This window comes from Kogia breviceps, chromosome 18 (genome assembly GCF_026419965.1).
Source record: "Kogia breviceps isolate mKogBre1 chromosome 18, mKogBre1 haplotype 1, whole genome shotgun sequence".
In the NCBI taxonomy this organism is placed as follows: domain Eukaryota; kingdom Metazoa; phylum Chordata; class Mammalia; order Artiodactyla; family Physeteridae; genus Kogia; species Kogia breviceps.
Window position 1 is genome coordinate 7,078,558 of NC_081327.1, and position 25,267 is coordinate 7,103,824.

Below are 25,267 nucleotides of genomic sequence, written 5' to 3' on the forward strand. Positions count from 1 at the left end.
AGGGACTGGAGATCGTATGCTCTTCAAGGAGGCAAGGGTCCTGGGAGGAGTCTGGGAACTAGGGTCTAGGGAGACGGAATTTGAGGGGGGGAACAGGAGGCTAGGACTCTGAATCAAGCTCCTAGAGTGGAATCAGAGCCAGAGTTGGGTACCCCGGGGGTGTTCGGGGCAGGGGGTCCCCCATGCTAGGGCCCTATAAAAGGGGGAGAATCAGGGGACCCGAGGGCGGTGTGGGAATCTCCCCCTACTGGGCCTCCAAAGCTGAGCGCCCGCGGGCCGCTTCCTCCCACAGGAAACCGCAGGCATCGGGCACACCCAGCCTGCAGGGAGCGGTGCGTACTGCCAGCCCGCTCAGTAGAGGCCCACGGGGCCAGCCGCCTGCCGTCAAGGGGTCAACAGCTTGCCGTCAACGGGGCGTGCCCTGCGGGGCTAGGGACGCCGCCATGGGGGCGTGGCCGGAAAGCAGAGGCGGCACAGAGCGTCCTAGGCCCCGCCCACTTCCTCCTCTCTGTGCGCGGACCTCTAAGGCGGCTGTGGGTTTTTGGCTGCCTCTCCCGCGGCCGTTGGCCGCGCATGCGTAGTCAGCCGCTTCGAGGACCTGAGGCGGCAGTGAGCGCTCCTCCCCCCTCACAATTCCCGGCATCGGCACCGTGTGCCTGATGATGAATCCTCAAAATAACGTGGTCTTAATCAGCTTAAGACACGCATCTCTCACGCCCCATCCCGAAGAACTTTGGCCCAGTTCCAAAGCCTTTCAGACGTTTCCCGCCCAGCCCTGCCTCCACAGGCTCTTTTAGCTACTGCCTCTCCCTCCTGGAAACACACACAGCCCAGCCCTCACAACCCTGTGCTCCCCAAACAGACCATCTCGACCTCCCTCCCCAGGCTCTCTGAGCCTAAGTGCCTCCCGGTTAGTCGTCCCCCCGCCATCCCCCACACAAGTCTTGGGAATCCGCGTTCTTCCGGCGCCCTCCCACCAGACCCCTCCCGTTTTCTTCTAGCCACGCCCCTTTCAGCCCTCGAAGCCCCACCCCTCACAAGGCCCTCAGTCTCGCCCTCTACAGGTATCCTTGCCCCTCCCCTCTCAAGGCTCTGAAGCCCAGGCCTGGACGGGTTTCTGACTCCCTGCCGAGGCTCGCCAGCCCGAACCCTCTCCGGCCCCGGCAGCTCTGCCCTCCCCTGAAGCCTTGCCCCTCAGGCCCACACAGTCCCTCTCCTCAGAAGCCTTTTCAGTCCCTCCCTTCATAGTCCTCTACAGCTCCGCCCCTGGCAAGGGCTACAGTCCCGCCCTCACAGGTCCCGCCCCTGGCAGGACCCCGAAGCCGCGCCCATCGCAGTCCTCTAGCCCCGCCCCTCGCAGGGCTCCCCTAACTCATCTGCTCATAGCACCCGACCTCCCCGCAGGTCTCCTCACGGCCTCCTCGGCCTCTCCTCCCCAGTCTCCCCTCCCACGGCTTTCTTCGGTGGCCTTGGTCCCTCCCTGGCTGCTGTCCTCAGGCCTCATTGGCCCCTCATCTCCCCAGTAACCAGACCACAACAGTGAGCTTGGAGCATCCAAGACATGTCAGGCACTCCAGCGCAGCAGGTAGGGACCAGGCCTCGCTCCCCTCAGCCGACGGGGTTGGAGGGATTTCCCCCTCTTCTGTGCCCCCTCCCCAAACAGCCCCGCCTCGGAGATACCGAGAGCCTAGAAGACCCCCCGCCAGAGTCAGAGCCGCGACGCCAGACAGAGAATGTGAGAGGTGGGAGGTCGGGAGGGGCATGGGAAGAGAGCCTAGAGATGTCCCACTCCAACCCACTGGAGGAATTGAGACTCAAAGAAAGGCCAGAGCTAGTTCTGGGGTCACTCTCTTCCAATTCCTAGTCCGTCGCTGTTCATCGCCCGCCCTCCTCCTAGCCCTCTCCTGCTCGCGGTCTGAAGGGGTCCTGTGCCACCCCTACAGGAGCCCCAACGTCTTTGGCCAAGATGCCTTTGGGACTCTGTGCTGGGAGCGCTCGTTCCGAGGATGAAAGCGAGGCCTGCCAGGAGGGAACGGGTAATTCATACATTCTTTACTTCATCCATTCTTTTCCCGGTTTTCCCGTGTTTCAAGTCCTGTGCAGCAGTGCACTGGGGACAGGGAGGGCCTTCAAGAGCGCCCTCTAGTGGGGAAACGCACAGGCTCCAGAATGGAGGTGGAGCCGGGCAGATGGGCGGGCCAAGCCTGGGGAGTGGAACGGCGGGAAGACTTGCTGCAGTTCCAGCGGGGCCCAGAGCTTCTCTCGGGAATTGCCAACAGGAGAAGGAAGGGAAGAGTGTTTCCGCAGCGAGAACAGCATATGACCAGAGCAAGGTTTCTCAGTCTCCACACTGTTGACCCTTGGGGTCAGATGTCAGATCATTCCTTGCTATCGGGGGGACTGTCCTGTGTGTTGGAGGATGCTCGGTGCAACCCTGGCCTCTACCCACTTCATGCCAGTAGCACGCCCCAACCTGCCCCCGCACCATGACAATCAAAAATGTCTTTAGACATGGCCATATGTCTTTAAGGGGGCACAATTGCTCCTGGTTGAGAACCACTGGGCCGTGAGAGATGGGGAGCTAGTGGACGAGACCGGAGAGGTGGGTAGGGTCGGGTTTGTGGGCCCTCGAACACCAGGGTGAAGAGCCGGGACTTTGTCCTGGTGATGCTGGAGGGCCAGGGAGGCCTGTGACAGCTCTAGGTGTAGAAAGACCCTCTGGAGCTGTGAGGGGAGGCCAGGAGGTTAGGGAGGAGGCTGGGGTGATGGGGTGATGGTCCAGAAAGGGGAGGATGAGGCCTGGGCCAGGGGGATGGGCTGAGAGCGAGGAGGCCGGAGGTGGGGCTGAGGAAGGCTGGGCAGTGGGCTGAAGGGGAGGGAGGGAACAGCAATGGTGCCCCGGAGGGGGGGGGGGTCTTGCCACCTGTCCTCAGCTTTCCCAGGTTCCAGGTCCTGCTTCTGGTCCCTGAGGACTGTGAGGCCTCCCAGGAGTGCCCTCTAGTGGGGAAACATGTGTGCCCAAGCCCCGGGTAGGAGTGGGTTTAGGGGAAAAATGCGAAGGTCGGCTTGGGGTACAGGAAGTATGAAGGGACGAGGAAGCTTGAGGGAAACAGGAACTGAGGTGCAGCCCTAGAGTGGTGTTGGGAGCTGGGTCTGCAGTTCAGTTGCAGTTTGTGGGACCCTCAGGGAGTCAGAATTCCTAGGTGCTGGGGAGGGAGGGGCTGGAACCTGGATTCCTATGGACTCCCTCCCCAGCCTGGTCGCACCTCAGTGGACTGGGACCTGAGCAGACTGCAGCGGCAATGCAAAGTGATGGAGGGTGAAAGGCGGACCTACAGAAAGGAAGTCCACCAGCGCATCAACAAGCAACTGTGAGCCAAGCACCTGGGTCCCTGGAGCTGGGGTGGGGCTGTTGAGGAGGTGGGTGCTGGCCTCCTCCTGGGGCTGATGGGGGAGGGAAGGCCCAGTGTGTCTGGACTTTAGTGAGGCCGAGCTCTGCCCCTTTCTGGCTTCCCCTCCACTTCCCTGCCTGGGCAGTGAGGAGATCCAGCGCCTGGAGGGGGTGCGGGACAAACTGCAGGTCCAGATCAGCATTGCCCAGAGCCAGGCCAAGCGGCTGCAGGACAGCAAGAGGCTGGAAAATATGGATCACCTGCTCAAGTGCCAGGTCCAGGCACAGGCTGAGGTCAAGGAGCTGCAGGAGCAGACCAGAGCCCTGGACAGGCAGGTGGGTTCTGAGACCAGACATGGTGCATCTTACTTAGGAGCATGTGTCATAACCTCTTTGAGCCTTACCTTCCTCATCTGAAAAATGGGGTTATTGAAAGCATCTCCCTGGGGGAGTTGTGTTCAGGCTCCAGTAAGAATATGAGTATTTAGTGCTTAGCTCAGCCCCACACCTTCAAAAAAGGTGGTTAAGGGGGAAAGATTCACCTTCTGGAGTCAGTGAAACCTGCATTAGAATCCTGGTCCTGGCACATCAGCGCTGTGTGACCATGGGCAAGTCTTCGCCTCTCTGGGCCGTAGTTTCTTCATCTGCAAAAAGAGGATGTACGTAATTCAACAGAGTCTAGACAGATTTTTTTTTTTTTTCCCAGGCCGTGCCATGTGGCATGCGGGACCTTAGTTTCCTGACCAGGGATCGAACCCGTGCCCCCTGCAGTGGAAGCACGGAGTTCTAACCACTGGACCGCCAGGGAATTCCCTAGATAGATTTTTCATCCTATTTGCTTCAAGACCTTGTTATTTGGCCCTGGAAACAATGTGACTTTTCTAGGCCAGTGTTCTTTTCCGTTTTTAGGACCACGACTCACTGTGACACAGTTCATAAACACACAGATACAGTCCTTTTTGCCATTTCAAGTGACATATTCACAAGTTCCAGGGATCTGGATGTGGACATCTGGGCAGGAGGGTGAGGGGCATTTTTCTGTCTACTACATGTTCTATAGTTTTATTACATTTGACTTTCAATCAGTCCATTTGTTCAGCTCTCAATATCACCCTGAGCTGCCTTTTGGAAGCTGAATTCTGTCTGATTTACACACCTCAACATTTTGGCTGTTTCATGGTTGTACAGTGGCTTAGTGCGTGTTGGCTGCCTAAGCTGGCTTTCCTTAGTCTTTCACGGGAACTTACCAGAGACAGGTCCAACCGGGATGATCCTATTATCTTGACTCCATGGATTCCTTTGCCCTAAGAAACTTGATTATGGAGAATTGTAGGTCAGATGGGTCCTCTGAATAGAGCTCTGTAAAGTTCCACATGAGCTCAAGAAAGGATGTAGTTGTCTGGTGATAGTCATTCATTCAACAAATATTTGTTGAGTGCCTACTAAGTGCCAGGTGCTGTTCTAGATGTTGAAGACACAATAGTGTACAAAACAGACAGGAGTCTGCTCTCATGTAGTTTACATTCTACTGGGGAGATAGACAATAAGCCAAATAAAAGCCAAAGAAAGGGACTTCCCTGGTGGCTCAGTGATTAAGAATCCACCTGCCAATGCAGGGGACATGGGTTCAAGCCCTGGTCTGGGAAGATCCCACATGCCACAGAGCAACTAAGTCCGTGCGCCACGACTACTGAGCCCGCATGCTGCAACTACTGAAGCCTGTACGCTAGAGCCCATGCTCCTCAGCAAGAGGAGCCACTGCAGTGAGAAGCCCGCGCACCGCAACGAAGAGTAGCCCCCACTCGCTACAACTAGAGGAAGCCCGCGCGCAGCAACGAAGACCCAACGCAGCCAAAGAAAACCCCCAAAAAACTGAAGAAAGAATTTGTTCCAAATAAATCACCCAGAATCTCGCACAGAGAGACAAAAAGATGAGAAACGTGGAAGGGTGGTCAAGACAATTGCAGATCTAGTGAGAAGGTTTAACAGTTGTCTAATAAAAGTTTCAGAAGAACAGAAAGAGAACGGGACAGAGGTAATGTGTGACAGGCTAATATCTGAGAACTTTCCAGAACCAATGAAAGAATGAATCCACAGATTCAAGGATGCCTTAGAGTCCAAAACAGGATGAATAAAAAAGCCACGCTTATGCAGGACATATGGAAATTTCCAAAATATACAAGCAGCCAGAAAATTTTTAAAAGGCATTACTTTTAAAGGAGCCACAGTTAGACTGACAACTGATTTCTCAAAAGAAACATTGGAAGTCAGATTATAAGTGTCATTATAACTTCAACGTACTAAGAGACAAAGCTGTCAACTTAGAATTCTATGCCCAGTGAAAATATCATTGAAGAATGAGAAAGCAGAATGCACATTTTCTGGCAAAGAAAAATGTAGAGTTAGCCAAACTATATGTGTTGAAGGATCAACTTTTAAAACTTCCCATCCGTTACTGACTGATACTTTTGTAAGGCTTGTGTCTTGTGTGACTTGCCACATGAATTCAACAGCACCCAAGAAGAGTTTCAAAATGCTTAGTCTCATTTTCCGAACCTATCACATCGGAGACTGATGACTGACAGACCTTGGATTTGTACCAGTTCATAGCAAAAATCTATGTAGATATAATATTTTTTTTTTTTTTTTTTTTTTGCGGTACGCGGGCCTCTCACTGTCGTGGCCTCTCTCCCGTTGCGGAGCACAGGCTCCGGACGCGCAGGCTCAGCGGCCATGGCTCACGGACGCAGCCGCTCCGCGGCATGTGGGATCTTCCTGGACCGGGGCACGAACCCGTGTCCCCTGCATCGGCAGGCGGGCTCTCAACCACTGCGCCACCAGGGAAGCCCATAAAATTTTTTTGATAAAATTCAGCATCCATTCATGTTGAAAACTCTTAGAAAGCCAAGCATAAAAGGAAATTTCCCAAGTTTGATAAAGGGCAACTAAAAAACACCTACAGCAAACATCATATTTGATAGTGAAACATGGAAAAAAAATTCTCCTTGAGATCAGTAACAATATAAGGATGTCAGCTAGCACAACTTCTATTTAACGTTGTACTGGAGGCCCTATCCAGCGCAATATTGCCAGGAAAAGAAAAAACAATTTAAAGATTGGAAAGGAAAAAATGAAATTGTCAGTATTTGTAGATGATATATTTGTGTACATAAACAATCAAAAAGAATCTAAAGCTAACTTACTCTTAACAAGGTATTTTAACAATGTGGCTGGATACAAAATTAATATTTCCCTGTGTTAGCAATAACTATTAGAAAAAAGAAGAAGAAAAGACAAATTTATAATAGCCAAAAGAAGTACCTAGGAAGAAATCTAACAAAAGTGTGCAAGACCTCGATAGAGTAAATTGTAAAAGTTTATTGAGGGATATTAAAGAAGAATTTAATAAATGTAGAAATATACCATATTCATGGATTGGAAGAGTTAGTGTTGTAAAATGTCAGATCTCCAAATTGACTTATAGAATCAATGTAATCCCTACAAAAACACTAAAAGTTTTTATTTTATTTTTTTAATTAATTTATTTTTTGTGGTATGCGGGCCTCTCACTGCTGTGGCCTCTCCCATTGCAGAGCACAGGCTCCAGATGCGCAGGCTCAGCGGCCATGGCTCACGGGCCTAACCACTCCGTGGCATGTGGGATCTTCCCAGACCAGGGCACGAACCCACGTCCCCCACATCAGCAGGCGGACTCTCAACCACTGCGCCACCAGGGAAGCCCCTTAAAAGTTTTTATTTTTAATGGAGGGAATTGACAAAGAGATTCTAAGGTTTATAGAGAAGTGCAATGAACAAGATGACTAAAATTTACTTAAAAGAAGAACAATGTGGAAGCATTTGCTCTATTGGTTATCAAGATTTATTATAAAGGTCTTATGGGACTTCCCTGGTGGTCCAGTGGTTAAGACTCCATGCTCCCAATGCAGGGGGCATGGGTTCAATCCCTGGTTGGGGAACTAAGATCCCACATGCAGCACGATACGACGTAAATAAATAAATCTCTTATAATTGATGCAGGGCTAATCAAGTGGGATAATGGGGCAGAATAGAGAGACTGGGATGAGACCTATGCATATGTGGACACTTGATACTTGACTTCAAGAAATGGGAAAAGGAGGATTCTAATAATGGTGCTGTGAAAATCGGATATCCATATTGTAAGTTGAAACCAGACACTTAGCTCTCACTGTCCCCAAAACTAATTCCAGATGGATCAAAGGTCTAGATGTGTGAAAGTGAAGAACATTTCTTAAGTTACAGAAATCTCTACTTTTAAAGGAAAAGATTGATACATTCCATGACTTTAAAATTAGTAACTCCTGTTCATCAAAAGAACCATAAAGAGTGTGCAAACTAAGTCACAGAATTGAAGGTTTTGTAAGACATAGCTGACAAAGAACCTAGCGTCAAGGACATATAAGGATCTCTTACAAATTATTAAAGAGTCAGCTCAATTGAAAAACTGTCAAAGGAGGGCTTCCCTGGTGGCACAGTGGTTAAGAATCCTCCTACCAATGCAGGGGACACGGCTTTGAGCCCTGCTCCAGGAAGATCCCACATGCTGCAGAGCAACTAAGCCCACGAGCCACAACTACTGAAACCTGCGTGCCACAGCTACTGAAGCCCACCCACCTAGAGCCTGTGTTCTGCAACGAAGAGTGACCCCTGCTCACCGCAACTAGAGAAAGTGCAGCAACAAAGACCCAATGCAGCCAAAAATAAATAAATTAATTTTAAAAAATAAAAATTAAAGAAATAAAAACAGTCGAAGGACTTGAGTGGGCACATCACCAAATAAGAAATTCAGATGTCCAATGAATGTAAGAATTATCACTCATCAGTATTCAGAGAAAGGCAAATGAAAGCTATAAGGAGATATCATTACACACTCACCAGATTTTCAAAAATTAGTGTCCAAAAATACCAAGTGCTGGGGAAAGAAGGAACAGTGGGAACTCTTATGAAGTGTTGGTTGCTAAGACCCCACCAGTTGGTGGGAGTCTAAATTGTCATGAGTATCCTGAAAAGTTTTTTTCCTCCATTGTCTATTAAATTTGAAGAGAGACATACCCTGCGATCTGGGGTTGCATCCACTCCACATGGATGGTCACCAGAAGCAGTCTTGGGCTCTACCTGACCGTCACACTCACAGGATCCAATAGGCTGTCACTTGGCACCAGGTTCACTTAACTCTGTAGAAGGAAAGAGGACAAGAAACAACAGCATCTTTGCACAACAGCATCCAGTACATCTTCCATGAGCATCCAGGGGCTGCTTCTCAGCATTTTCAGTTGGATGATACTGTATGGGTGGGTGTTGCCCGCCCTGGCATGGGGAAGTTTTAGATACAACGTGAGCCACCTCTTGTAACAGATCATCAGGGCAGCTTCTAAGACCCCACCCGGAACGTATTCCATTGTAAGAAACACCCCACAGAGAAACCAGTTTTCTATTCAGTCGTGGTCATGTAGGCCTTTGGGGTCTATGCGTCCACTCACAATCCTTCCAGTCTGATATAGTTCACCAATGAGGGGCCATTTTTGTAATCAGCATTGTTGCCTGGGAACACAGCTGGCATTCCGTATTTACATTAACCCAGTATGTTTCCATGGAGACGGTGTTAGAAGGAAGTAAACCAAAGTCATTTCCCAATAGATTTGTCAGTAAGCCTTCCTCCCCCCCAACAATTCCACTTCTGAGTCTATACCCTGGAACCAGGACTCATGAAAACAATGTTAATAGATGCATTATTCATATCATCTAGCTCCAAATTGGAAATAACCCAAATGTTTATCAATATTTGAATGAATAAATAAATTGTAGTATATTCTCTTTTTAAAACATATTTACTTATTTATTTATTTATTTTCGCTGAGCCGGGTCTTAGTTGCGGCATGCAGGATCTTTTTTTAGTTGTGGCATGCGGACTTCTTACTTGCAGCATTTAGACTCTTAGTCGTGGCATGTGGACTCTTAGTTGCGGCATGCATGCGGGATCTAGTTCCCTCACCAGGGATCGAACCTGGGCCCCCGCATTAGGAGCCCGGAGTCCTACCCACTGGACCACCATGGAAGTCCCATGTAGTATATTCTTATAATGACATAGTATACAACAATAAAATATTACAATTAAATGTTTGTGGATGAATCTCACAAACATTTGAAGGAAGCAACCGAAGATGTCCATGTCATCATCTCTGGACCCCGTGACTATGTTAGTTTACATGGCAAGAGACTTTGCAGATGTGATTGCAGATTTTGAGTTGGGTAGGTTATCCTGGATTATCTGAATGGGCCCAATTTACTCACAAGGGTCCTTATAAGAGAGAGACAGGAAGGTCAGAGTCAGAGGAGACAATGTGATTATGGAGAGAAGAGATGTAACAACAGAAGCAGAGGTTGGAGTGGCCATAAGCCAAGGAATCCAACCTCTAGAAACTGGAAAAGTCAAGGAGTGAATTCTCCCCTGGAGCCTCCAGGAGAAATACAGCCCAGCTGACACCTTGATTTTTAACCCAATAAGACTGATTTCCAACTTCTGATCTCCAGAACTGTAAGATAATAAATTTGTTTTGTTTTAAGGCAGTAAATTTGTGGTATTTTGTTACAGCAGCAGTAGGAACTAACACAGATAGGAGCGTGGTACCTCTGTCGAGGGGAAGACGGTAATGATTAGACTGCAGTGCTGTCAGTATTCTAGTTCTTGATCTGGGCGGTGGTTCAAGGATGTTCATTTTAAAAATATATAGTAAACTGTACATATGTGATCTATGCACTTTTCTGTGCACAATAACATTTTTTAAGGAAAAAAAGATGTTACCCATCATAGACGTAAATGTAAAACCTAAAACTATAAAACTTCTAGAAAGAAGTGTAGGAGAAAATCTTTGTGAGCTTGGGTTAGGCAAAGATTTCTTAGATGCAACACCGAAAGCATGATCCATAAAAGGAAAAATTGATAAATTGGATTTCATAAAATTATAAAACTTCTCCTCCTTAAAAGGTTCTGTTCAGCGAATGAAAAGACAAGTCCTACATGGGGAGAAAATACTTGCAAAGCCTGTACCTGACAAAGAACTTATATCCAGAATATATTAAGTAGTTTTAAACTCACTAAGAAAACAGACGACCTAACAGGAAAAATGGGCGAAAAGACTTGAACACACACTTCATCAAATATATATAAGGTGGAAGCAAGCACGTAGAAATATTAGTCATTAGGGGAATGCAAATTAAAATCACAAGCTACGGGCTTCCCTGGTGGCACAGTGGTTGAGAGTCCGCCTGCCGATGCAGGGCACGCGGGTTCGTGCCCCGGTCCGGGAAGATCCCACGTGCCGCGGAGCGGCTGGGCCCGTGAGCCGTGGCCGCTGAGCCTGCGCGTCCGGAGCCTGTGCTCCGCAACGGGAGAGGCCACAGCAGTGAGGGGCCCGCATACCACACAAAAAAAAAAAATCACAAGCTACTTCTACACACTTATTAGAATGGCTAAAATGTAAAAGACCGACCTTACCAACTGTTGGTAAGGATGTGGAGAAACACCCTGCTGGTGGGAACGTAAGTGGGACAACCGTTTTGGAAAATAGTTTGGCAGTTTCTAAAGAACTAAACGTCCACCTACCATATGATTCAGCCATTTCCACTCCTAAGTATTTACCCTAGGAAAAAGAAAGCACATGTTCCTACAGCAAATTGTATGTGAATGTTCATAACAGTTTTATTTGTAAAATTCAAAACAGAAACAACCCAAATATCCACCAGCAGGGGAATGGATAAACAAATTGTGGTACATCCATACAGTGGAATACTACTCAGCAATCAAAAGGAATGGGCTAGGGCTTCCCTGGTGGTGTAGTGGTTACGAATCCGCCTGCCAGGGGAGGGGACACGGGTTTGAGCCCTCGTCCAGGAAGATCTCACATGCTGCGGAGCAACTAAGCCCGTGCACCACAACTACTGGGCCTGCATTCTAGAGCCCACGAGCCACAACTACTGAACCCATGCACCACAACTACTGAAGCCTGCGTGCCTAGAGCCCCTGATCCACAACAAGAGAAGCCACCGCCATAAGAAGCCCGCGCACCTCAACGAAGAGTAGCCCTTGCCCTCCACAACTAGAGAAAGCCCGTGTGCAGCAACGAAGACCCAACGCGGCCAAAAATAAATAAATAAGATAAATTTAAAGAAAAAAAGGAATGGACTACTGATATACCCAAAGACTTGGATGAATCTCAAAATAATTTTTATGAGTGAAAGAAGCCAAACCCCTCCCCTCAAAAATAGAGTATATACTATGTGATCCCATGAATCTAAAACTCTAGAAAATGCAAACTGGCCTCACTGGGTTACTGCATGGGAGTGGGGGGCTGCAGGAAGGAAGTGGCAGGGGGAATGACAAAGAGGAAACTTTGGGGGTGATTGGTATATTCACTCCTTCAATTATGTCAAACTTACCAAATTGTCTGCTTTAAATATGTGCAGTTTTATCGTGTCTCATTTATACCTCAACAAAGCTGAGAAAAACATTTCCTACCTCACATCACCTGAAAACATCAAGTCTAGTTAGATTAGGTACTTAAATGCAAAGAGCAAAATTTGAATACTTTTAAAAATTGAAGGAGAGTGTTTTCTAATCTTGGGAAGAATTTCTTGAACTACCTATGTTATTGACTTGGATCCTTGGACTCTTTTTTTTTTTTTTTTTTCCCCTAACACTGAACAAGCTTTTTCAGTGGCCAAATAGTGGAATCTTCATTTTTTATTTATTTATTTTTAAAAATGCATATTATCTGTTTGCTTTTTTGTTTAAGCCGTGCCATGCGGCTTGCGGGATCTTAGTTCCCCGACCAAAGATTGAACCCAGGCCACGGCAGTGAAAGTACCGAGTCCTAACCACTGGACCGCCAGGGAATTCCCAAGACTGGACCCTTTAATCAATAGAGATTGATAAGAGGCCAGACCAGGAATTCAGGCAAGGCTTTGCTGGGATGAGGGAGCGAAAACAAGTAACAGGTTCCCTTGCTTGCTCCCCGAAGGGTGGGGTGAACTTGTTCCTTCGATGGGGTGACGGTAGGGGTGTGTCCACGGGTTGGGCCAGAGGAGTGGCTTTAGGTGGTTTGCCCACCCCTCTGGTGGTGTACCGCAGGGGGCGCGCATAGTACCTTGCTTTTGCTCCCGACCCCCTGTTTTTGCTCCTGACTCTTAAGAAGTGGCAGCTGGGTTTTTTGATCTTTCTGTACATTCTTGTCCAGAATTTGCCCTAACTGCGCATGCCCGCAGTTATTTTTAGTCCCTTAGAGCTCCTTTGTATTTTGTTGACCGAGGAGACGTTTGTCCAGGTGCAGGCACTGCAGCAAAGGGTCCCAGGTCCCAGCCTGTCTCACTCTCAGGCTCTTGTCTCCACTTTGTCTACTGTGTGTGGCTTCCCATCCATCCAGATCACACAGTTCTCCCAGAACACCAGGAAAGGATTCAGGCTGGCTCAGCTTGGGTCACACGTCCATCTCTAAATGGATTGTTTGGACCTGGGTCGTGTGGCCGGCAGGGCGGCTCGTTATGGTTGGAAGTCAGATCCACATGGAAGGCTGGGTACTGACCTCAGAAGAGGGGTACAGCAGATGGCTGGGGCCACAAGGACCGCAGATGTCAACCACGCTGAGTCACTTACCCTCCCACTCATCTCCCTCAGTCCCTCAATCTCTCCCACATTCAGTCAACAAATAGGCACCGTGTTCTTTCTTCCAGATCCAGGAATGGGGGAGCCGGATCTTTGCCCATGGTAAGGATGTCAAGGCCCCGGGATGCATCCTGGATCAGAAGGTCAAGAGCCAGCGAAGGATCAAGATCCTTGAAGACCAGCTGAACAGGGTGAGGGTCAGCCTCTTAGGTGTCTCCCGACCTGAACTCTTGGGGGAAGAACTGAGCATGGAAGTCAAGTCTCAGAAATGGTGGACCAGATTCCTGGATGCAGAGTGGCCTAAAATAGTGGGTTCCCTAAGTGGGGTTAGGAGACAAGATCCTGGAGGGATGGAGGGTACCCCAGGAAAGGAGACTGATGCTTGGGTCTTGGGGGGGGGTGGCCATGCTCTCAGAGTCCCCAGATTGGGAACGGGCCCCCTACCTGATAAGTGCCTGCTTCTCGGCTGAGAGTGCAAGACGGAGGCAGACAGACTCTTGGCATCGTCTCCCCCCCCCCCCGCCCCCGCCCCCATCCCAGGCCACCTGTCGCTTTGACATCCAGCTGGTTCGGAATGCAGCCTTGAGGAAGGAGCTGGATCTCCTGCAGGTCGAGAGGAACCGCTCTCTGAATGTGGACCGCAAGCTGCAGAAGGTCAGTGGCCCTGAAGCCCAGGACCCCTTGGCCCAGCTGGAGTGGAGGGGAGGATGCCAGAGTCACCCTACTTTCTCCAACACTCGGCCTCGAGTACAGAATCGCCCGGAGCCATAGGTTTTCTATAGTCCGGAGGGAATGGAGACCTGAGAAGGTTCCGGGCTGCCCCCAGCAAAGAAAGCAGCCCCATTGAGATTTGCAGAAAGCAGAGATGTCACTTTGAGTGTTATCACCCAGGGCAGCCAAGGCGCAGGCAGGACCAATTCCATGGGTTTCTCAATAACCTTGGAAGTCCTTTGAAGACTCCTCCCTCCCTCCTTCCACCCCCTTCCTTCCTTTATTCTCTCCCTCTCTCTTTCTTTAAGTTTTACTTTGAAATAATTTCAAATTTGCAGAAAAGGTGCAGGAATAATACAAAGAGCTATATATCCTTCACCAAGATTGATAATTTGCCACATTTATTCTCTCTCTGTCTGTCTCTGTGTGTGTGTAATTAGTTTTACTGAAAATAATTTATTATCACAACTGCCGAACTATTTGAGAGTACGATGCAGACATTACGGTCCTAAGAACTTCAGTGTATATTTCCTAAGCACAAGACCATTTTCTCATATAAACAAAGTGCCCTTACCCAAGGGCACTGAACATTGTTACAATTCTAAGCAGTCCGTATTTAAAGTTTATGATGTTCCAACAATGTCCTTTATAGCTAATTTAATTATCCTGCTCCAGGCTCTGGGCCAGGATCCCACATTGCATTTGGTTGTCCTGGCATCACTCATTTGGAACAGTCCCTTGGCCCTTCTTTTTCTGGCTGTGTTGGGTCTTTGTTGCAGCGTGCAGGCTCCTCATTGTGGTGGCTTCTCTTGTTGTGGAGCACGGGCTCTAGGCCGTGCGGGCTTCAGTAGTTGTGGCTCACGGACTCACTAGCTGTGGCTCGTGGGCTCTAGAGCACAGGCTCAGTAGTTGTGGCGCACGGTCTCAGTAGTTGTGGCTCGCGGGCTCTAGAGCACAGGCTCAGTAGTTGTGGCGCACGGTCTCAGTAGTTGTGGCTCGCGGGCTCTAGAGCACAGGCTCAGTATTTGTGGCACACGGGCTTAGTTGCCCCGCAGCATGTGAGATCTTCCTGGACCAGGGCTCGAACCTGCGTTCCCTGCGTTGGCAGGCGGATCCTTAACCACTGCGCCACCAGGGAAGTCCAACGTTTCACTGCATTCCCGCTCATCAATCTGGCTTTCCTTTCACTTGGTACCTGTTTAAAATCCCTTTCACCGATTGCCGCTAATTAGGAAGGTCCAAGTTTCTAAGGCCCAGGAGCCTCACTTCTTATTGGGGAAATGTGGGGCTTAAAGGAGGGCCCTCCAGAGATGAGGGTGTTAGAAGTGGTATCTGTTTTGTTCTCTTGGCAGGAGATCCAGCTCATGCGGGACACGGTCAAGACCCTAATGGTCTCCTCCACCTCTGCCTACACCATCAGGTAGGGCCCCTGGAGGCATCCTAGATGACTCAGTCCATGCATTTTCTTAAGGAAGTGGTGGGAAGGTTCCAAACTCAAGAAATAGATCGTCAGAACATCCTTTTTTTTTTTTTTTAATAAGGTGCCCCTTTCTCCCCACTCCACTGATTTCCCAGCTTCTCGGGCAATGTCCCTCTCCTTGGGTGTATGAATTAACCTCTTTAGCTCCAGTCTGTTAATGGCATGTAGCACATAGGGATGTAGAAAGGCTTAAGGGGAATTCCCTGGCGGTCCAATGGTTAGGATTCTGCACTTTTCACTGCCATGGCCCAGGTTCAATCCCTGGTCCGGGCACTGAGATCCCACAAGCCACAGGGCGTGGCCAAATAAATAAATACAGAGACTTAAGGGACTTCCCGGGTGGTCCAGTAGTTGAGAATCTGCCTCCCAATGCAGAGGACGCGGTTTTGATCTCTGGTGGAGGAACTAAGATCCCACATGCCTCGGGGCAACTAAGCCCCAGAGCACCATAGCTAGAGAGAATCCCGTGTGCTGCACCTAAGGCCCAACGCAGGCAAAAATAAACACATAGTTTTTTAAAAATAGAGAGACTTAAGTAAGTGCACATAGCAGGGGGCAAGGAACGTAGGAAGCATCAGTGAATGGCTGTAATTAGATTGATATTTGTCAGTATTGGTTGAAAGGGACAGAGATTCTCTCAAGCCACCTTCAGATAAAGGATCATGTTGTATGGAGTCTAGAAGCCCCAGCTGCTCTGCTAACGGACGCGTCTCTCTGCCTCTGGGCTCTCATGGGTCCCATGCTCTCTCTCTTATCCCAGTGGCTTCTTACCTTCTATTCAGTGTCTTGTTTCTACCACATGACTTCCGCTTATCATGGTTCATGATCCCTCATGACATCGGTTATAGTTCAAATCTATCTACCTTATGGTTTCTATGATTTTTCTTTCTTTCTTTCTTTCCGTCCCTCCTCTTTCTTTCTTCCTTCCTTCCTTCCTTCCTTCCTTTCGTTCGTTCGTTCTCTCTCTCTTTCTTCCCTTCCCCTTCCTCCCTCCCTCACTTCCTTCTTTCCTTCCTTCTTCCTCTCTGTTTTTCCTTCCCTTCCTCTGTCTTTCTTTCCTTCTTCCTCCCTTCTTTTGAGTTAAGATGCACCTAAAGTTCACCTTTAAAATATTTATTTATTTTTGGCTGCGTTGGGTCTTTGTCGCTGCGCGCGGGCTTTCTCTAGTTGCGGCGAGGGGGGGGGCTACTCTTCGTGGTGGTGCGCGGGCTTCTCACTGCTGTGGCTTCTCTTTTTGCGGAGCACGGGCTCTAGGCGCGCGGGCTTCCGTAGCTGTGCCGCGCGGGCTCTAGAGCGCAGGCTCAGTAGATGTGGCGCACGGGCTTAGTTGCTCCGCGGCGTGTAGGATCTTCCCGGACCAGGGCTTGAACCCGTGTCCCCTGCATTGGCTGGCGGATTCCTAACCATTGCGCCACCAGGGAAGTCCCCAAATTCACCATTTCACAATGTACCGTTCAGTGGCATTTAGTGCATTGATAATATTGTGCGGTCACCACTTCTGTTTTCATCACCCCCAAAGGAGACCTGTAACCTTTAAGCAGTTATTCTCTCTTTCTCTCTTCCCCAACGCCCTGGCAACCACTAGTCTCCTCACCTATACATCTGCCTTTCCAGAAATCTACCTTTCTGTTTCATGCAAATGGAATCATACAACGTGTCCTTCTGTGGCTGGTTGCTTGCACTCAGTGCAATGCTTTCAAGGTTCACCCACGCTGTAGCATCTCGCAGTATGTCATGCCTTTTTATGGCTGACTCTGTAATTTGTTACCTGTGGTCCTCCATGACCTCTTCAGAGCCTTGACTCATGGCTTCTGTTCACACATAGCTCTGGCTTCTTCTTAACTTGGCCTTCATAACATGACCTTTGGTGGCTTCTCTCTATACATCCTTTTAGCTTCGGCTTCCCGCTGTCCCCTTCTTAGCGTTTCCCAATTCAAATTCTGAGGAGAGAATCTGACTGGCCCGGCTCCTCTTTTCTGCCACGTCCCACAAGTGCTGGCCTGCTGGCCTGTCTTTGCATCACCAGGATCTGGCCTCTGCCGACACTCCTCCAGTTGACTGCAGTGGGCAGCCTAGCTGGGTGCAAAGATAGGGTGGTTTCCGTTAGAAAGCAGGGGGCAGCTGTCAGGATCAACACTTCTGTCAGACCCGCCAGTGTCTCCAGTGCTTCCTTGCTGGCTGACCTGGGCAGGTCACTTCCCCTCTCTGAGCCTCAGTTTCCTCTACTGTGACATGGCAACAATAATGGTATCTACCTCATGGGCTGCTGTGGGGGCTTATGGCGTGCTCCTTTAGAGCATCTCCTGCAAGGCCAGGCTCTTGGGAAGTTGGGTTCCCTCTTCCCGGCCCTTCTGTTGGCCTGAAACCCAAGGCACAGAAAGAACTGTGAGTCCTAATCCCTGAGGGGCTGCTAGAGGGGTCGCCGGGGGCTAGGGCTGGTGGGTGCCAGGAGAGGACTCCCACCAAGGAGTAAGCCTTGACCTGAGTAAGCCTCAGAGGAACTTGAACAGAGCAAGAAGCTAGTGCCCTGAGTCGAGGCAACCAAGGTTGGCAGAGGTGTGGAAAACGGAGCTAGAATGGTCCACGGGCAGGGGGACCTGAGGCGACTGACCTGCTGTTCTCCCAACCTAACGACCCTCTGACCTTTGATCCTGTGACCTGTGAAGCAGGCTTGGGGCACTGAGTTTACAGTTGGCTGTACTATGTTTAAAAGCTTAAAAGCTCCACCTTCGGCCAAGCAGGCCAGGGCAGTTTCAGTGAGTGAGCGGCCTCCCTGACTCCGCCCCGTAACCCCCTCCTGACCCACCTCTAGGAACCTAGACGGTTTTCTGCCTTTTGTGACCACAGGGTAACGGCAACCTGATTCTGCCCCCTCCCTGTGACTCCAGGCTGACCTCACGCGTCCCTGAGGCCCCGGGCTGACTGTACCCCATCCACACCCCCCAACCCCAGGATGACCCCGCGCATCCCCGTGACTCAAGACTGACCCTGCCCCATTCACCCTCCAACCCCAGGCTGACTTCACCCATCCCTGTGACCCCAGGCTGACCCTGCCCCATTCACCCTCCAACCCCAGGCTGACCTCGCCCCTCCCTGGGCCCCAGGATGAACCCAAATCCAACCTCCAATCTCCCTGATCCGGGTCTAACCCCCCACCCCTCCCAGGGAGGAGGCGAAGACCAAGTTAGGCATGCTGCGGGAGAGGGCAGAGAAGGAGTTGGCCCAGAACGACACGGAGGTGCAGATCTTGCAGCGGCAGATCGCGCACTTGGAGCAGCTGCACCGCTTCCTCAAACTCAAGAACGGCGATCGGCAGACGGATCCCGCCGTCGTGGAGAAGCGCGAGCAACGGGGTGAGGCCGGGGCCGCCACCTCTGCCTGCAGCGGGCCGGGCCAGGGGAGGGGCGGAGCGGCTCGCTCCAGGTCTCGCCGCGGGGCGGGGCCGGCCGGAGGGCGGGGCCGGAGGGGCGGGGTCTGCGCGGCTGCGCAGTTGTTGCCCCCTCCCCACCAGCGTCCCCAGCCAGGCCCCTCCGTCTGCCCTGGTGGCTGCCCCGGACGCCGACCTCACTGCCCCCTCACCCCCCAGCCCGGGAGGTGGCCGAAGGTCTCCGGAAGACCTCCCAGGAGAAGCTGGTGCTGCGCTACGAGGACGCCCTGAAGAAACTGTCCCAGCTGACCGGGGAGAGCGACCCGGACTTGCTGGTGGAGAAATACCTGGAGTGTGAGTCCCTGGGGGTAGGGAGTGGGGATGGAAGGGGCGGGGTGAGGGGGGCAGGAGCACGGAGCCCAGCCCCCCGGAATCTGTCTCGGTCGCCGAGGGCGTCCGCTTCGGCCCTGGGGACTCCTCCACCTGCGCTGGAGGGACCAGGAATCAGGCTCCGCCCTACTCGCCTCTTCCCGTCCGCCCTGCCTCCGCCCCTCTCTCTCCGCCCTTTCTCCCCAACCTCTCTCCCACCCCTGTCTCGCGCCTTCTGACCCCTTCCTTCTCCGTGTGTCTCCACCCGTCTGCGTCTCTGTGTTCTCACTGAGCGCATCTCCGTCTTTTTCTTTCTGTCCACTTTCCCTGGAGTGTCGGCCTTCCCGCCTCCCGCATCCGTCTCCCCTTCCCCGTTCCCTCCTCCTCCGCCTCCCTCTTTCCTGGGCCTGCGGGCCACCCTGGGAATCTTCCCCTCAACCTCTGTGTGCCTGTCTCCGTGTCCCTGTTGCTGTCTTTCTATCTGGGTCTAATGTTCTCTCTTTACCCACCTTTACCGTTTTCTCTCCCTCACTTCTCTGTTTCTCTGTCTCTCTCGGCATTTCTGTGACTTCCTCTCGGTCGCTATCTCTTTCTGTCGCTCTGCCTTGCCCTGTATTTCTCTGTGTGTCCCCTGTGTCTGTTTCTTTGCCTATATCTCTCCGTCTCTGTCTCTCTTTGTCTCTGTGTCTTTGTTGCCTTTCTCAACATCTCTTTCTCTGCCCTTCTGTGTGTGTCTCTCTGTTTGCGGGTCTCTGTCTCTCTGGACCCTGCCTTTCCCGACTCTCCCCCAGTGGAGGAGCGGAACTTCGCCGAGTTCAATTTCATCAATGAGCAGAACTCAGAGCTGGAGCATCTGCAGGAGGAGATCAAGGAGGTGAGTGAGACCCGCCCCCTCCCCTCCCCTCCCCTCCCCTCCCCTCCCCTCCCCTCCCCCTCCCCTCCTCCACCCGCATCGGCACCCCCTCTGGAGCTGGGCCCAGCGTCGCGCCCCTGCCCCTGTAGATGCAGGAGGCCTTGGTGAGCGGGCGCCGCAGCGAGGAGGACCGCCGCTCGCGGCAGGAGCAGCAGCGAGCCAAGTTGCAGCAGCGCGTGGACGAGGTGCACACGGAGGCCGAGAACCTGGAGGCCCGCTTCCAGAACTTTCACGGGCAGCTGGAGAAACTCAAGACCGGTGAGCACCCGCCCCGGCTCCTTCATCTGGAAGGATGCGATGAGCAGGCGGAGAGCCCTGCCCGGGCTCGCCACGCGGAGACGTTCCGCGGACCACTTTGTGCACTCCCTCGTCGTCTGTCCCGTATCCATCCAACCATCCATTCACTCATCCATCATCCATCCTGCCTCCAGCCGTCTATCCTGCAGCCATCATCCGTTCATCCTTCCAGTGTGGAGTCTATGAGAGTCAGGCAGCCCTGGGTTTGAATCCCAGCCCCACCATTTGTGAACTTTGCTGTGTGGTTTCCTCTGTGGGAGCCCCTCCGGAAGTGGAATAGCAGAGCCTAGTCTGGAGGGTCGGCATGAGAATTAGACGGGATGACGGATGGAGAGAGACTGGGAGGTGGCGGTGGCGGGAGAGAGCGCGCAGGAGGGCCACCCCGTGCTGCGCAGTCGGAGCTCAAGTACTGGCAGACCCTCTTTCCCTCTGCTGTGGGGCCTGCGGTGACAAGGCCTGTGCTGGGTGGTGAGGACCGGGCAGGGGGAGGGCGGGGAGGAGACTGACACGGGCTCTGCGTACTTGCAACCCGGGGGCTGGGAAGGAGGACACTTTGGGCCCTGCAGGAGCAAGAGTATGCCTGAACTGAGTGGAGGGCGGGGCCAGGATTTGGGGCGCCCGGTGCAGAATGAAAATGCGGGGCCCCTTGTTTAAAAACTGGCAAGAATTTCAAGTGGCAATAGCAGAGCATCAGACCAAACGTGGGGCCCTTCTCAGCACGGGGCCCTGTGCCCATGACATTGGCTCTGCTGGGGTCACAGGGGAGGTCTCCTGGGAGCCATGATGCTTGAGGCTGACTTTGAAGGATGCGTATTTAACCAGAAAACTGGAGAGAGGGGATGCTCCCAGCAGGCGGGGCTGAGGCTCCGCGGTGCATCCAAGGAAGGCGGGTTCTTCGTGCAGAGAGGGCGTGGGTGAGGTTTAAAGAGGGGCAGATCCGCAACGGACGCCAGGCTGAGGCTTTTTTCTGGGGGTGCTGGGGAGCCATGGGAGGGTTGTGAGCAGGAGAGGGGGGTGGATAGGAGGGAGGGGGTGAGGATGGAGAGGGAGAGATGGAGCACAGAGGCGTCGGGCTGAGCGACGGGGGGATGAGGGCTGAGGCACACGGGGCTCAGGCCCGGTGAGGGTGCAGTGGGGAACCTGGGAGGAGGAGCTGCTCTGGGGGATGAGCCTGACCTCAGTGTGAGTGGTACTGAGGACTGTTTGGAGACGGACCCCAGGAGGAAGCTGTATATGAGCCTGGAGCTCAGGTGGGGGAGGCAGGGGAGGGTGGTAGGGGATGCCACAGGCTGGGTGCAGATTTCTGTCAAGGTCATGGGTGCATCTTATTTCATTCACCATAACCAGTTAACTAAATGCAAGCGGGCCAATTGTGAGAGCGGGTCACAGCCTTGGTGCTGCTGTGAATTTCCTCCGCTTTCTCCCGTGGAGCACGTGTGTGTGTTTCTGTGGGAGAAGCCGCGGACTCGCTGGGTCGGGTGGAAGCTGGCGATTCCGAGCCGTGAGCAGAGGCCTGGCCGCATGGAGGTGCCCTTGTCACGTTTTCCTTGGACTTCGCTCGCTTTTTGCCCTCTGTCGTCTGGAACCCCGTGGCCGGGCACACCGCGATGCCCTCTGCCCGCCTGGCTGTCTGAACTTGGGCAAGTCCCTGTGCATCCTCGAGCCTCGCTTGGGCAGCAGGACCTTGAGGAGAGGAGAGGGTGGCACCCCATGGGCACCGGATCCATGATGGCCTGTCTCCTCTGACCCCAGATATCCAGCGCCTCTTCACCAGGGCCCAGTGTGATAGCACGGCCATCAGTGACCTCCTAGGGGTCAAGATCCACATGAGAGACCAGGACATAGGCCTCTTCCTGGGCCTCATCGAGAAGCGGCTGGTGGAGCTCCTGACGGTGCAGGCCTTCCTCGAAACCCAGGTCGGGGTGCAGACGGTGCGGAGGGGGGACAGGGTGCCGGGGCCTTGGAGACGGGCCTGAGCGGACCACTGGCTTCTCCACCCTCCAGAACAACCTCTCTGCCAGCTCGCCTAACGCTGCCCTCCTGGTGCTGGGCCAGAGCCCCGAGAATCTTCCCAAGAAAGTGGCCCCACCTCAGCCCCCTGACAATCTGTGAGCCACAGGGCAAGGGTCAGGGAGCTTCCACGGGGGCAGAGGAGACACGGGAAGGGCGGGTTTTCAGGTGTGGGCGGGCCCCTGGGCCTGGAGGGTGAGTGGGGCTCGGGGGCGGCGGAGTAGAAGATGAAGTGGGCACTTCGGGGGGAATCAGGAGGAGTGAGGGCTCCAGGGACCTTCGGTGGGGCCCTGGGCGGGCGCGAAGGGGAAAGGGCGCTCAGAGCCCGGCGCACGGCTGAGGGTCTCAGGGCCTAGCGATGGGGCGCCGTCGGCCTTCTGAAGGTCGAGGTACAGTAGAGTCCCTTCCTGTCGGCCGCGCACTTTAGTGAGGAACCCCCAGGCTCTGAGGCCAGCTGCGACTATCCGCTGAGCAAGGAGGAGCTGCTGAGCCGCGTGGTGCAGTCGGTGAGGACGGGCGCCCGCGGGTGCGGGGCAGCGCCGCCGCCTCCGGGGCCCTAACTCGCCTCCCCCGCAGCTGGAGGCCCGGGAGCAGGCGAGGGGGAGACAGCTGAAGGAGCTGGCCGAGCCCGTCAAGAAGGTGGACAGCACCCCGAGCGCGACCCTCTCCAGCACCCAGGCCAGCTCCGGCCTGCGCCTGCTGCCCGAGAGCCCCAGCGCTGTCCCCGGCTCCCTCGTGAGCCCCAGGACCGGCGGCAGCCCGGCGTCCAGCGGAGGCCGCGCCACCTCTGGGGACCCCAGCTCCAGCGTAGGCCACCCGACCTTCGGCTCCACCGGCGCAGTCACCGGGGGACTTATGTCCAGCCAGGGCTCGACTGTGGCCCAAGTGATCGTCAGATCCCCCAACTCTAGCGGCTACCTGGGGTCCACTGAATACTTGGGGTCCAGCAGAGGCCCCGAGAGCTTTGGGGGCCCGGAGAGCAAAGGCCCTGAGTCAGAATCGAGTGGAGGCCTCGAGTCCAGCGGAGGCCGAGTCTCAAGCACTGGCCCTGCCTCTAGCACCGGCCGGGTCTCCACCACCAGCAAAGATTCCCAGAGCAACTGCTAGGGGCACCCAGCCCCCACCCGGCCCCTGGCTCCTTGCAGGGCCTTCTCTGGGTCTCTGCCTCTCAGTTTCCCCTATGACTCTCCATCCTTCTCACCCAGCTCTGGATGAACCGCCTGCACGCCTGTCTGCATCTCCCCCTCACTGCGTCTCTGCATCTCTTCCCACCAGCTCCCCCTCATTTGTCGCCTGTTTCCCACCTGCCCTTCCCCTTCGGCTCCTTAATCTTCTGTCCTCTAGGCTTCCCGTTCGGTGTGTCTCTGTCCTGTCTCCGTGTTTGTCTCCCCATCTCTGCTCTGACCTCTCTGATTATCCCCCCCACCTCCTGTTTCGGCTTCCCCATCTCTAAGTCCCTCTCCTCTCCTCCATCTCCCAGGCCCTCCTCGCATCTCATGTCCCTGTCTCTGCAGCTCCTCATTCCTTGTCCTCCTCAAGAGTCCCCAGTACTGACCAGTGGGGGAAGAATGGGGGCAAAGACATCAGGGTCCGCGTGAGCTGTGACCCCAGGAAATAAAGGTCAGAGTCTGATTTTTACCCCAGCCTGGTTACAAGCGTATATGTGAGTGAGTGAGCATAAGACATGGCTGTTTCCTCTACCTTTGGCCCAGGAGAAAATGTATGACCCTCCTGTCCCTATTCCCTGCCATTCATTCATTTACTTTTTTTTTTTTTTTGAGACTTGCACATTTCAGGCTCTACTGAGAACCAGGAACAGTATCAGTCAGGATAGGCTGGGTTATGCTGCAGTAAGAAGCAACCCCAGGATCTCAGCGTGTACCTTTAAAATTTTTAAACTTATATTTTGGAATTCTTCATATCTCAAGAGAGGGGCTGAAAGCAGCATGTCAACCTTGCTACCTCAAAATTGCACAGGAAAGAAAAAAACTCCCAAATTGCCCACCACATCGTTGATTAATGAGCTTTAATCAAGACATATAAAGAATATAAATAGTGACAACAGAAAGGAAGTATTAAAGAAAAATAAGGGATCTGGAGCTCATTTTGTTCTCACAAATGCAGTTCAACACACGGACTTTATAAGAATGCTTTAAGAACACAAAACAACCTTCAAAATTGGACTGAAAAAATTGGACAAAATTGGAGGTGACTCTCGCCTGTGCGTGTCGGGGCTGCGAGCCGGGATCGTCACCTTCGACTCTCGGCCATCCCGGAAGCTCAGTCACCAGTGGGCCTGGCACCGTTTGCTAATTTAGTGCAAACCCGGGCTCACTAGTTTTGTTTGTAAAATAATTAATCCATCAGAGTCATGGGATTTAATTTCCCATCGTGGGGGAAAGGGCTATCGATCTTGTGATCTGATGAGAAAGCTTACATGTATTTATTCAGTTTACAGGCAGGATGTTGAAAGCAGGCCAGCAAATGATCAAGACAACCCAGCAGGGTGAAAGCCTTTTTCTGGAGGGAGCGGTCACTGGACCTGACCACAGCTCGTACAGTTTTGGGCATCCTAGAAAACATTTTTGTTGAAATCACTTCTGAGAAATATTCATAAGGAACAGGAGATGTTGGAATGAACTGTTAATTTTCACAGTCTCTTTAGTGCACAGTACGAAGTTAATAATTTTGTAAAAGTTCTCCCCTTCACACCGTATCAAATCAGATCCTTTGAATTAATGATATGATGCAGAATCCCATCTCTTCCCTAACAGTTGCAGGAGAGGGGACTCTCCATCTCTTTTCCCATTGATTTGACAAACATTTATTGAGTACTTACTATGTGCCATACAGGGTACTAGGCTCTGGGGATATAACAGTGAACAAGAAATTTAAAAACGGGTATTTCAGGAAGGCGATGGAAATGGCAACTCCCTAGGATGTGACTTCTGGAAGTTAGGCCGTCATTCTCACTTTCTCCTTTGGGACCTGGGAAGTCTCATCTTGGCGGGGTGCAGAGTCACGGCCACCGG

The 25,267-nt window shown here is 52.4% G+C and overlaps 1 protein-coding gene across 1 annotated transcript; it reads left to right on the plus strand.

Annotated features, from left to right (window-relative positions):
* The first annotated feature begins 1,370 nt into the window (after positions 1-1,370).
* ODAD1 (outer dynein arm docking complex subunit 1) lies at positions 1,371-23,877 on the plus strand. The gene is made up of 15 exons (XM_059045798.2): positions 1,371-1,585; positions 1,944-2,036; positions 3,256-3,371; positions 3,538-3,727; positions 13,157-13,279; positions 13,629-13,742; positions 15,152-15,219; positions 18,445-18,632; positions 18,866-19,000; positions 19,807-19,889; positions 20,018-20,186; positions 21,978-22,141; positions 22,230-22,333; positions 22,663-22,741; positions 22,812-23,877. The coding sequence occupies exons 1-15, from the start codon at positions 1,562-1,564 to the stop codon at positions 23,340-23,342; spliced, it is 2,181 nt and encodes a 726-aa protein (XP_058901781.2). The 5' UTR covers positions 1,371-1,561; the 3' UTR covers positions 23,343-23,877.
* The last annotated feature ends 1,390 nt before the right edge of the window (positions 23,878-25,267 follow it).

Excerpts from the sequence above, each read along its gene's own strand:
- ODAD1 (XM_059045798.2), top strand. The coding sequence starts at position 1,562 with ATGTCAGGCACTCCAGCGCAGCAG. Across the intron at positions 2,037-3,255 it reads GGCCTGCCAGGAGGGAACGG|CCTGGTCGCACCTCAGTGGA; the intron begins GTAATTCATACA and ends CTCCCTCCCCAG. Across the intron at positions 3,728-13,156 it reads CCAGAGCCCTGGACAGGCAG|ATCCAGGAATGGGGGAGCCG; the intron begins GTGGGTTCTGAG and ends TCTTTCTTCCAG.